Raw genomic sequence first — 13,170 nt, 5'->3', positions numbered from 1 at the left:
TCTTGTTCCTAACATTTCGCCTGCATCTGTGGCTGGCATCTTCAGAGGTGTATCCCTGAGGGAAGTCTGTTTCACACTGTGTCAACCAGTCACAGAAAGCAGATCCCAGCCACAGATGCAGGAGAAACGTTAGAAACAAGATCTACCAGACCACAGCCACACAGCCCAGTAAACCCACCACAGCCAAGTCATTTACCATGAGTTGGAAGTGACTTTATGGCACTTTAGCACACACATATCCCTACATGTCTGCAAGAAAATATCTTCAACAGTATGTTCATTTGAAAAAGCATCTGCCTGAAATGTTGAAGACTTACTATTAAAGTCATGTATGCCCTTACTCCCTGACATTTTGTGGCTGGCTGTGCATCCTGTGGTGGCCATTTTGTGGTGGAATCCTCCTCTGCTGGCAGCCATTTTGTGGCTGTGCTCACCACCCTGTGTCAGAATGTCAAAGGGGCAATCTCTAACATTTCATAACTGGAAATGTTTGGAATACAGTTCTCAGATCGAGGTTCACTGCTCAAGACATCCCATTGTCATTGCACTTTGCCGAAGTTCAGATGAGCATTGATATAGTTTCGTAGGGTAGACAGGCCCTAAACTAAGGTGACCAGATTTTTACTCCTGTAATGCGGTGCACACTGCCTTTTGCGGCGCTCCCCGGTCAGGAAACAGGGAAGCGCCCCAGAAGGCAGTGCAACAGCGCAGGAGGCGCACGCGGCCGCAGGAGCGCATTGCCTAATCGGGACAATTTAAAAACCCCAAGGGATGCGGGACACATTGCGGAAAAGCGTGAGTGTCCCGCCAAAAGCGGGACGGCTGGTCACCTTACCCTAAACCAGTGGTGGCGAACCTTTGGCACTCCAGATGTTATGGACTACAATTCCCACCAGCCAATTGGCCATGCTGGAAGGGGCTGATGGGAATTGTAGTCCATAACATCTGGAGTGCCAAAGGTTCGCCACCACGGCCCTAAACCCTTCATTTGTTTACAAAGCCAGGAAGGTGTTTGTTGAATTTGTTAAAGGCATGCTACAAGTCGTTATTGCCCTGTTATATCAACTCTTCAAAATGTACCTCGGTCAAACTATAGGCCCGTGGTGGCGAACATATGGTAGCGCACTCCAGATGTTCATGGACTACAATTCCCACCAGCCCCTGCCTATGGCCCCTGCCATCTGCAGTACCATAGGTTTGCCACCACTGCTATAGGCTATGTGCTCTAAAGTGCTTTCTTGTTCATGTGTGTGTGTTATCACCAGAGATGGTATATCCATGCTATGAATTAGCCAATAAACACTAGGGGGGATGTCGATCCCTGAAGACTAAGGAACTGTAACAAGGAATTCCCCCACAACAAAAATGGAGACTGTATGACTAGTGACTTATCACAGCACCAGAAAATAGGGAAGGTTGGGGCTTCAGCTCAGTGGCAGATCATCTTCTTGGCATACAGAAGGTCCCAACTTCCATCCTCAGCATCTCAGCTAAAAGGATCAGGCAGCTGGACACACTTGGCCAGGGGTGTAGCTTATTAAAGCAGCACCCTACCACCAGCCGCATCAGCCCGGCTGCCGCTGCTCCCAAACACCACGAGGAGTTCGGTGTGGGGTTGGCCATCCCCTCCCCAATCTCCACATCAAGTTCAGAGGGGCCCATTCGCTGCTGACCCTCAGCTGGCCAGATCCAGCTTTCAACTGCAAAACGGGGAGCCCGCAGCTTAAAACTGGCCCCGAGCCTTGCTGAGGCCAGCAGCAAACTGAGCATGGAAGGCTGGCTGGCTCTGGTTTTATACAGTTGGCTCTGCCCCCAAGTTCCATCCTGCAGTTTAAAGCTGGACCCAGCCAACTGAGGCTAGCAGCAAATGAGCCACTGCAAACTCCATGTGGAGATTGGGGTGGGGAAGCTGACCTTGCAGTCTAACTTAAGGTGACTAGATATTCACGTGTTAAATGCGGGACGTGCGCACACGGCCGCAGGAGCGCACTGCCTTTTGGGGCACTCCCCGGTTTCCCACCCTGTCACAGGGCGGGAAACGGGAGCGCCCCAGAAGGCAGTGCGGCAGCACGGGAGGCTGCCGCACTGCCTTCTGGGGCGCTCCCCTGTTTCCCGCCCTGTGACAGGGTGGGAAAAGGGGAGCGCCCCAAAAGGCAGTGCGGCAGCCTTCCAAAAAGCGGGAGAATTAAGCAACCCCGCAGGACGTGGGACAAATTGCTCAAAAGCGGGACTGTCCCGCCAAAAGAGGGGACGTCTGGTCACCTTAGTCTAACTCCATGTGGAGTTTGGGGGTGGGGCCAGCCCTGCTGGGTGGCATTTAACTGTGCCCCAGGCCACATGGGGTTGAGTCACAGTTGCGTGGCAGGGGTGCAGCAGCATGCCCCTGGATGTGGCACCTGGGGCTTCAACCCTCTCATGCCCCCCTTGCTATGCCAGTAGACTCTGTTGGCTCAAGATGGCCTGTGTGTCGCTTATTCTGTTGGGAAAGATGACTCTGCAAGGTAGAGATACAACATCGCTTCCACTAACACATCTCTCTGCTTCCTTTCACTCTCCCCAGACCCTCCAACCATCACAGATGTGAAAGATGCTCCGTCCTTGCCGGGGAAGCCAGCTTTGCTACGCTGCGAGGCCATGGCTGTGCCACCTGCTGAGTTTCAGTGGTTCAAAGATGACAAACAGTAAGTCACCTTCTTTCCCTCTTCCTCACCCCTGGTGCCTGGTGGTGCCGATACATCAACACCGCCGTCATTCGTTCCCCCCAGAGAAACGTGGGAACTGGATTACCTTAGGTGGAGGAGTGCTGAAGCCACCTTCGGCAGACTACGGTCGATTCCGCACTTGGGTTATTGACCTAAGTGCGAGCTGTGTTCGACCTAAGTGCTCCGCACAACGACTGGGATCGACGTGGTTTTGTACCAGCTTCGCCCCGTGTAACAGTCAAATTTCCTACTCCAGTTGGGAACGACTACTATTTCAGGGAACCACGCTCAAACTCAGCTCAATTCCAGTAAAGTGCGGAATCTCTGGTGCCAGGAGTCCCCCATTCAGCCAATCACAGCTGAGTGTTTTGGGCATGCGTACAGCTGGCCAATCAAAAAACGCCACCTTCGTCCCTCCATTCCTGTGGCAGTTTTTTAAATAACATGTGTGGGGATAGACGGAACATGGCAGTAGAACAGTAGCCAATCGGAACAGAGCGGCGAAGAGGCACAGGATGATTCCGCCCTCTGAGCTGGGATCAAGCTGGTTGCAGTGGGGAACAACAATGGTTTTGACCTAGGTTAGTACCCTTCTCAGGGAACTGGGTCAAACCTGTCGCCATACAATTCCCAGAAATCTTTGTGAGGTCTGATGACCATTAAAATGGAATCAAACCCATAGTGCGGGCCAGCCCTAAATCTCTGAGCTTGTTGCCAGAAAACCCTCTTCTGATTTTCCATTTTGAAGCTGGTGTCCTTTCTCATTTGTAGAGTCCTGTTTCTTTGCCTTCTCTCGAAAGCTTGTACCCCCAAAATCTTGTTGGTCTCTGCCTTGCAACTGGACTTGAATCTAACTGCTCTACTGCAGGCCAACACAACTACCCGTGGAAACTATCCTCTGCCAATCTTTACCAAGATAAATCTTCAAGGCCGATTGTCCAATGAATGGTCTAATAATCAGAGGGTCCAATGAATGGTCTAATAATCAGAGGATATCACACAGACATGGTTTGGGCAGAGGAATTCATACGACATACCAAGGAAATACACCCTTTCAAAACTAGAAATTCTCTTCTTAAAAAACAGAATAACTTCTCTAGCCCACAAAAGTCTGATGGAATAAAAGTTTGTTCATCTTTGAGATGCCTCTAGGGGACTTTCCCCACTGACAGAGTTGAACTGGTTTCTACCTAGGTTCGCCTCAGTAAATCCCCACTGCCACCATTGTTTTGTCTCAGTCCCCCCCCCCCCCAGAACTGCGACATCCTTGTCGCAGTTATGAACTACACTTTTCTGCCGGAACAAGGTTGATACCGCTTCGAAGCTTCGAAGTGGGGAAGCATCAAAACGACACCTCATCCGTTCAACCAATCACGAGCCGCTTTTGTGACATTCGCAGAATGGGAGAGTCGTGGCGGGCAGAAAGTGCATGTAACTGTAAACTGTAAAAACTGTAAAAAAAAGAAGAACACTCCCTTTTCCCGCCGTAACACAAGCGCCAATCATGATCGAGGAGCGAAACAGGCACCAAGATGATCCCGCCCACTTAGCTCGGTTCCAGGGGGCCAACTCAGCTGCTGTGGGGACAGCCTGGAATCGCCCTCCACTGAAGGGAACCGAGTTGACCTTAGCTCCCTTCTGTAGTGGGGAAAGCCCCTAGGTCATTTTTTGCTGATGGAATTGATGGGGACTGATGCAACGGGGAGATCCTTTCTGCTCTTCTACCTTCCTGTCCAAACTGAACGCCTTTCTGCAGGACCCTTGTTCCAGCTTTGGAACTGACACATCCCAAGAGAATTGCAGCTACCACTGAAACCGTCTCCAGACTGTTTTTCCGTGGCGCTCCAATGCCAGTTTAGTGCTGAAAGTTCACGGTTCAAACCTCTTGCATCTCGGAGGGGCTGTTTGCAGCCTGGCCTGTTTGCTGACAAGAACCAGCAATTCATTATCTTATATGATTAGGGAACGGGGCTAGAGGTGCGTTGAGCATCAAGTGCAAAAATGGGAAGGGTGACTCAAACCTGGCAATGCAAAGGATTGCCCGGGAGACATGAAAAAAACCCAGAGATTCAGTCACGGTCTGTTAAGGCAAGGCAGATTAGAATCCATAGAATCAAAACTCGAACCTCTTTATTCTGCATCAGTTAGACCTCACCTGGAATATTGTGTACAGTTCTGGGCATCGCAGTTCAGGAGGGATATTGACCGGCTGGAGCGGGTCCAGAGGAGGGCAACCAAAATGGTAAAGGGTCTGGAGTCCATGGCCTACGAAGAGAGGCTTAGGGAGCTGGGGATGTTTAGTCTGGAGAAGCGTAGGTTAAGGGGTGACATGATAGCCATGTTTAAATATTTGAAGGGATATTTGAAGGGCTTTTGGGGAGGCCAGCCACTGATGGCCCCCTTTTTTTAGCAGCTGGAGCCCTACTGTCCCCCCCAGAGGAGTTTTAGCTGTTAGATGCCATCTGTTGTGTTTGAAATGTTATATTTTAATTTGAACGCTGTATTTTAATGTGGACCAGTACTAAATGTACGGTCTTTGTTTATTTATTTGCTTGATGTTTTGTTTGTTTGTTGTGTACCACCCTGAGCCCTTCGGGGGAGGGCGGTATATAAGTTTAATAATAAATAAATAAAATAAATTTAAAAATGTCACGTCGAAGAGGGAGCAAGCTTGTTTTCTGCCGCCTCAGAGACTAGGACACAGAGTAATGGATTCAAGATGAAGGAAAAGAGATTCCACCTAAACATTAGGGAGAACTTCCTGATTGTCAGGGCTGTTCGACAGTGGAGTTCACTGCCTTGGAGCGTGGTGGAGTTTCCTTCTTTGGAGGTTTTTAAACAAAGGCTGGATCAGCATATGTCGGGAATGCTTTGATTGTATCTTCCTGCATGGCAGGGGGTTGGACTTGATGTCCCTTGTGGTTTCTTCTGACTCCATGATTCTATGATTCTATGAAACTGCTAAAAGGAGAGAAACCCGGAAAATGGCTCACAGTCCCATCCAATGGGCTGGCCACCTGGCCACTGCACCACAGCTGCACCTGCCCACCACTCCCAAGGAGGCTTCCTGGCGGCATGGGGAGGCTTAAAATGCAAACACGCCTCCTGCTGTTGGGAAGTCCCCATTGAGCTCAATGGATTTACGCCACCTTTTCAGTCGTGTTAAGTCCAAAGCCCTGGCCACTGGCACAACGGGGGCAATGGCTGGGAGGAAGCCAACCAACATCCGCTCCTCCCCGGCCATGTCCCTGGACTACCACCGCTATGTCAGTGGCAGCGGGGGTACAGCGCAGCATTCAGCATAGTGTCCCACTCCCAAGGGGGGCTGCAGCAGCCACCTGCCAGTGGATTTGTCCTTCCACCGGGGCACAGCATCACATCACATTCCCACTCACATTATCTTATTTTGCAGAACCTAAGACACTGCCCCCCCTTCCCGTGATATGGCCAGTAACATTTGGCCCAAGGTGTGCATCTCCCCAGCTACTTGTTCCGAGCAATCAGTACATGCACAGAAAATGGGAACATTTTTGGGACTTCACTCCTGATTAAGCCAGGCGAAATAGCACTCAGTTTGTACCATGAGCAGAAAACGTGCTTGGGGGAACTTTTTGGGAAGGAGGGGGGCTGCTATGCCAGTCAGTGGCTCAGGAGATGAAACTGACATGACATCAGGTGGGGAGATCAGGGTGGGGCAGGAAAAATAAACCGGTTTTACTCCCGTGGTGTTTGCATGGAAGCAGACTCAACGCAGGATTTTTGGAAAAGATCGTGATTTTAAAGGTTTCTGAAAAACTCGGGATAATGGAAATATTGCAGGACAAACCCGCTTTATGACTGGGAACAATGCAAACTTCTTGGCCGAACCAGGATATTTCCCTTGCTCAACCTGGGATATTTGGACCGTGCAGGATTGACCTCAGATGAAGATCTTCCAGCTATGCTTTCTGGGAAATCAGCTACTGAGGTTTAGCAAGAGCTGATGGGAGGGAGCACTAATGGAAGTGGGAGGGGCAGAGTAAGCCAGATCATTCTGCAGGTGAGAAATTGGATATCTCTTCTTTTTGCAACTGCAACTTGAAACATTATAAGAAAAAGCAGCAAATATTGGAAGATACTTGGATCCAATCCTGACTCATCTCTTGTCGTGAACAGCTACCACATTGTAATGGGTGGTATGCCTGTAAAAGGCCATAGCAGCCAGAAATGAGCACTGCTGCATCCCCACTCTTGGGCAAGCTGTACCTGTTGAACAGCTGTTTATTATGCATGTCCCGGAAAAGGGCGGAAAATGGCAAGTAATTTGCTATCCTTCAGAGTTCTGGGTGGAGCTGTAATTCGAGGATGATTGATGGGTGTAAAATCTTGTCAGCTATATTTGGCTCAGAAGACAGTCTAAAAAGGACTAAATTGCTGAATCCAAACCACTGCTGACTTTAATGAAGGAAAGGAGACAGTGATGTGTAGTGGTTAGAGTGTCAGACTGGGATCTGGGAGATCCAGGTTCAAACCCTTACTCTGCTGTGGACGCTTGTTGAGTAACCTTGGGCCAGTCACGCACACTCAGCCTGAGCTATCTCACAGCGTTGTTGTGAAGATAAAATGAAGGAGAGGTGAATGATGTTGTAAACCACTTTGGCTTCCCACTAGGGACAAAAGTGGGATATAAATAAATAAATAAGTAAACATGGAAAGGGAGAAAGAGGGCTGTTCCACCAGCCCCCTTCTGGGAAAATCCTTGTTTCTCTACATGCCCCTACCAAGCCCTATTGAGCCATCTGGCTGCAGGAAGAACCAAGAGCAACTGTGACCATCCGTGATCGATTGGTGTATTCTCTGGCTTCCAGGGTGGATTTGCTTTCGTTTCAATACCATTGCCAGATCAGTGCTAGCTACAGCCATCCATGGCAAGAAAGCAGGGCAAATCCATCAAGAAAAAGAAGAGTTTGGATTTATATCCCCCCTTTCTCTCCTGTAAGGAGACTCAAAGGGGCTTACAAACTCATTTCCCTCCCCCTCTCACAACAAACACCCTGTGAGCTGGGTGGGACTGAGAGAGCTCCAAAAATCTGTGACGAGCCCAGGGTCACCCAGCTGGCATGTGTTGGAGTGCACAGGTTAATCTGAATTCCCCAGATAAGCCTTCACAGCTCAGGCGGCAGGGCGGGGAATCAAGCCCAGTTCCTCCAGATTAGAACGCACCTGCTCTTAACCGCTGCGCCACTGCTGCTCCATTTCTAACATTTCCAACTATCAGATCCTGCTGTCGGGAGCGTCTTTTGAAAAGGGACATACAAATATAATTTGGTAAACACAGGATACATTGTTAAGTTTCACCAGCTCACTCCTGGCCCAAGCAATGCATGGTCTGCCCAACATTGATTGATTGATTGATTGATTGATTGATTGATTGATTGATTGATTGATTGATTGATTGATTGATTGATTGATTGATTGATTGATTGATTGATTGATTGATTGATTGACAGTCCATGTTTTTCACTGAGACTCAAGGAGGACTGGAGGTGGTAGAGAGTGTCATTAAGTCATAGCTTACTGTGGTGATCACCTAAGATGTTCAAGTCAAGAGACAAGCAGAGGTGGTTTGCCATTGCCTGCCTCCGAATTGCAACCTTTTTCTTTCTTTCTCTCCCATCTAAGTGCTAACTAAGGGCGGCCAGCCACTCCTTTGAGATCTGATGATTAATCAACGGGCAACAGGCTATCTATCTTACGCGAAGTGTGAAAATCAAAGAAATACCACCAATGCTGGCCCGAGACTTCTAATAAGCGATGTACTTTGGATCAGGATTACAAGAACTGAAATAAGCGTATAATAGTGGACAGGGTAGCGAATTTAGATACAATGCAGGAAACTGGTGTGACATCAGTAGCAAATAGTGCCGTGACCGAAAGATAACACATAAAGCAAACAGATTATATGGTTTAGTCTGCAGCCCCGTCCCCTTTATAAAAGCACATTCCAGAACGATTCCTTATATAGCCCCGTTGCCTTTATTGAAATGCCCCCCTGAACAATTCAGTTTTGCACAGTCCGTGTAATGCCAAAAGCGTGGCAGCCTTCCTGACCTCATCCGAAAGGCTGTTTCGCAAGGTATGGCTTGCAAGAGAGAATGCACCTGTGCAGGTAGTTGTTGACCTTGCCTGGACATGGCCCAGCAGTCATGCACGGCAGCAGCCCACGAGAGGGTTCAGTGAATGACCTGTTTTAGCTGCTGCCTGGGATTGCAAACCAAGTCATGCTACTACTGTGCCAATGGACCAGGTCATCAGTTGGCAGCGGCGTAGCTGGGCCAAATTGTGCCTGGTGCAATTTTTTTAGCCAACCAAAAATTCTCCGCCACCGCCTTCGCTTACGGGTACGCCCCTTAGCCCCCTTCCCCTTCTCACACTTACGCCAGTTCCTTTCCTTTTCCTGAAACTTTTTCAGAGGCTGAAAAACAGCCTATTACGCAAAGTTCAGGCTTAAAATGGCCTGATAAGGGAACTATATTTCCCAGGAGTATCCCCGCAGTCCCCAAGGTCTCCGGGGAACTGTAGTTCCTCAGACCATTTTTAGCCTGTACTGTGAACAGGCCTTTTTTTCAGTTTGAAAAAGTTCTAGGAAAAGGAAAGGAACTAAGGTAAGTGTGGGAAGGGGGGAAGGGGGGAAGGGGGGAAGGGGGCGCCGTGGGGGGCGGAAAATTTTGAAGGGCTTGGGGTGATTTTCTGCACGCCCCCAGGCGTGCACCCAGTGCACGGCACACACACCCATCCCCTTGTAGCTCCGCCACTGTCAGTTGGTGGGCCTGGTTTAATTGAACCCAAAGCAGGCTAGATGAGCCCATGAAAGACAAAAGGGGAAAGAGAGGGGAGATAGGTTGGGATGCGTCCAGTGGCCCAACTAAGAGAGGGGTACAGACATGGGGAATTCTGCCATGGTTGTCATGTTTAATAATGATGAAGCAGCCTCTCTCTCTCTCCAGAGCTGCAGACACTCGCACACTTTATAAGAGGCAGGCAGGTTAGATGGGATTCTGGGTCCACTGCTGCTGTGGGGATTGTGGGCCAACGGAAGATGGATCGCCTGTCTGACAGGATTGAGCAGAGACAAACAACCACTGGGGCTGCAGGAAGGTGGCACGGGGGATGTGCGGAAACTGGCAAGAACCCCTTTCACTGCATCAGCAGAGTCAGCTTTCCCCATCCACCACTGAGATCGGCTGGCTTCTAGACCTGTTTTTCTAAATTCTCCCCTTTTTAATGTTCGGCCTGAATCTTCGGCTTCAAAAACCCCTGAGCAGCATGAGTGCTGCTCTGTGTTCATGCCTTGGATTTCTCCGCATTGTTCAGACAGGTGCAAATTTATTCCAGTGCGGATCTTTTCTTTTTCTTCCTATGCTACCAACACGCACATACGCTGTTGCGTCAGGATCCCCTTTTTTGCAGTATGATTTAATCAATGCCGAAAGGAGCACGAGCATCTCCGTGACTTGTTTAAAAAAAGGAGGCAAATTGTAAAGTGAAAAGCAAGCATCGCACTTCCTGAATTCTTCTTCATCATCCTTTATTGACATTTAAATGATAGTCAATAAGCATAATCAAAATAAAATGTACAGTAGTCAACTTCTGACTTCAACAACTTCTGCAAAGAACTTCGCAGCCGTGGCAGTAATCTCAGGAGAAAGTTTGTTTAACTAACATTGAATGATGCTATCTTTGTTTGTGAGCTTTTTAGAACAAAGTAATAGAAGGAGGAAATTTTAATGTGGAATTGCATGTAACTGGCAATCCAAAATGATATGGTAGATTGTATCCAGAGATCTTAGAGGACATATACATGTTCTCTCTTGCTATGGAATCCTCCGGTATCTTCTGGTCAGTACCTTGAAGGAAGAACAATGAATTGAGCCAACAAAAGGCTCTATGGTTTAAAGGATTATCTAAATTATAGAAGTAATGAACCATTCTTCCATATGAGGTTACTCCTGGGAACTTGGGTTTTATTATTTATTGATTCTGTTGGTGTTTTATGGTTGTAGTGGTTTTTAAGCGGTTTACTGTTGCTTGTATTATGGTTTTATTGATTGTACGCCGCCCTGAGCCCTTTTGGGGATGAGCGACCTAAAAATCTTTTTAAAAATGAATAAATAAAAAAAGTTAATATAGAAGGAGAGCAGAAAGGTGGTTGAACAGGAATTCATTTGGAGAATGCTCCAAGTTTAACTGGAAGGTGGGCATAGCATGCTCACAGCAACCTGACCCCTGGCCGTGGGGCCACAAGCGCAGTGGAGGGAGAGAGAGGGGAGGAAGGGGTGGCATGCAAGGAATGGGGAGGGAGTGAAGGGTGGCATGCAAGGGAGGGAAGGGGAGGAAAGGGGAGGGGCCCGGCATCTGGCCCTGGCCCCTCCTCCTAGCTGAGGGAGAGGGGAGGGAGGGATGGCATGCAAGGGAAGGGGAGGGAATGAGGGGTGGCATGTAAGGAAGGGAAGGGGAAGGGTCCCAGAGATCCCTTGGAAATACAACTGATCTAATCTTAGAGGAAATGGAAGCTTTGGACAGTGGATTCTATGACATCACATCCCTGCTACGCTCCCTCCCCGGCTCTATTCCCAAATCTCCACGAATTTCCTGGCCCAGAGTTTGAAACCCTGCGTATTCTGCTTTGTTTCTATTCATTTATTTTTTTCCAGCCTTTCTCTCTGCAGGAAGACGCAGCCACTAACAAAATCCAGATCATATCAAAATGTACTGATAAGGCACTCTAAAAGCCAGACTGAAAACTGGCATTTCATAAAAGGGCAACACCCTCATAAAACTTGGCACAAAAGGTATAAACCAGCCAAAGTGAATCCTGGAGTTAATGAACGGGGCCCAGTAGAGGCTCCCTGAAGCTCCAGTGATTTTAATGGGGTACGGTCATGATTAACTTTTGCTGGATGGTTCCCATAAAATGAACACTTGCTTAAGGGGAGGGATGAGAGTTTCACTAGTTTGCAAAAAAAATAAAGTCACACTTTGGCAAGACGTTTTAAAGCATAGGTGTCAAACTCGCGCCAGCATGATGCTGGCAGGGGATGATGGGAACTGTAGTCCATAACATCTGGAGGGCTGCGAGTTTGACACCTGTGCTGTAAGGGGAGGGCTGTGGCTCAGTGGTAGAGTCTCTGCTTTGCATGCAGAAGGTCCCAGGTTCAATCCCTGGCATCTCCAGTTAAAAGGATCTAGATGACGAAGACCTCAGACTGAGGCATCACCCTCCCAGCCATCAACAGCATGAGATATGAGTTGGCCATTGGTGACCTTGGTTGGATTTAGCCAGCTGTGGTACAGGCCCAGCTGGGGATAGGAATACCTTCCTTGGGGTGGGGATGACATGTATGACATGATACCTTGCAGCATCCCTGCCTGGAATGCCAGTTGCAGGCAGGAAGTGAGATCAGACCAGCTCCTCCCACCATTTGTAACGAGCACTATCATAGGGTGCGGTGCTTTAACGATGTCCCTTCCCGCGGTCTCCCTCCCTGCTCTCTTCCTAGCAGAGTCATCGGCGGCGTGGATGGACTGCAGATCCAGAACGAGCGAACTCGCTCCATGCTGCTCTTCACCAACGTTACTGTGCGGCACTATGGCAACTACACTTGCCTGGCTTCCAACACACTGGGCTCGTTCAATGTCACCTTACGGCTCATCAGTGAGTGTCCCGTGCACCTCTGCAGTCCTCTTAAACTTTACCTGGTTTTCTCACCAAACCAGGTTTTCAGATGGAAGCTCTTAGGGATTTGGAAAGGCCTAGCTAGGGTTAAATCTAGTACAGCTAAGAGCAATCTCAGAGCATGGTTTCTCAGAGTGGATGTGTGGGGATACCAGCGAGGGGGGAGGGGGGAGCCCAACTTCAGGCCAAGGAATCCAGGTTCGGGGTGTCCCCCATCCTGGGGCTCCCAACCTCTCTGTAGGATTGTGGAAAGGGAGCAAGTAATTAAATGGTGGGATTCAAGTAGACATGGCAATGTCTTTAAACAGTGATTGCATAGTTATGTGGAGGATAGGTCTCTCTATGGCAACTAGCCATGGTGACCAAAGGAATCTTCCCTATTCACAGGCAGGGCAAGCCTCTGTATAGCTGTGCTAGAACGCCTGCTTGTTGACCTTCTAGGACAACTAGTTGCCCACTTAATGAGGCAGGATTGCCAGACTGGGTGAACCACTCATTTGCTCTAGGAAAGCTCTTCTTATATTCTTATGTGGAGCAACCCGTATTTGCTGTGGTGTAAATTCATCAGGTTGGAATGAAGAAGAAGAGAAGAAGAGTTTGGATTTATATCCCCCCTTTCTCTCCTGTAGGAGACTCAAAGGGGCTGACAATCTCCTTGCCCTTCCCCCCTCACAACAAACACCCTGTGAGGTAGGTGGGGCTGAGAGAGCTCCGAGAAGCTGTGACTAGCCCAAGGTCACCCAGCTGGCGTGT

General features: G+C 48.9%; 1 protein-coding gene and 1 non-coding gene across 3 annotated transcripts in view; both read left to right on the top strand.

The window, feature by feature from the left end:
* Positions 1-13,170, top strand: part of IGLON5 (IgLON family member 5) — a 173,370-nt gene that overhangs the window by 157,018 nt on the left and 3,182 nt on the right. The window contains exons 6-7 of one of the 2 annotated variants that reach the window (XM_048501060.1): positions 2,561-2,681; positions 12,245-12,396. In XM_048501060.1, the coding sequence (XP_048357017.1) occupies positions 2,561-2,681; positions 12,245-12,396 (273 nt within the window). Of the gene's footprint in view, positions 1-2,560; positions 2,682-12,241; positions 12,397-13,170 lie in introns of both variants that reach the window. The other variant, XM_048501058.1, reaches the window with a different exon arrangement.
* On the top strand, positions 11,842-11,915 carry TRNAA-UGC. The gene has a single exon. It is a non-coding gene; the product is annotated as a tRNA-Ala (tRNA).

This window comes from Sphaerodactylus townsendi, linkage group LG06 (genome assembly GCF_021028975.2).
Source record: "Sphaerodactylus townsendi isolate TG3544 linkage group LG06, MPM_Stown_v2.3, whole genome shotgun sequence".
Lineage (NCBI taxonomy): Eukaryota > Metazoa > Chordata > Lepidosauria > Squamata > Sphaerodactylidae > Sphaerodactylus > Sphaerodactylus townsendi.
The sequence above is the reverse complement of the archived record's forward strand: the minus strand, read 5'-3'. Positions and strand labels throughout refer to the sequence as shown.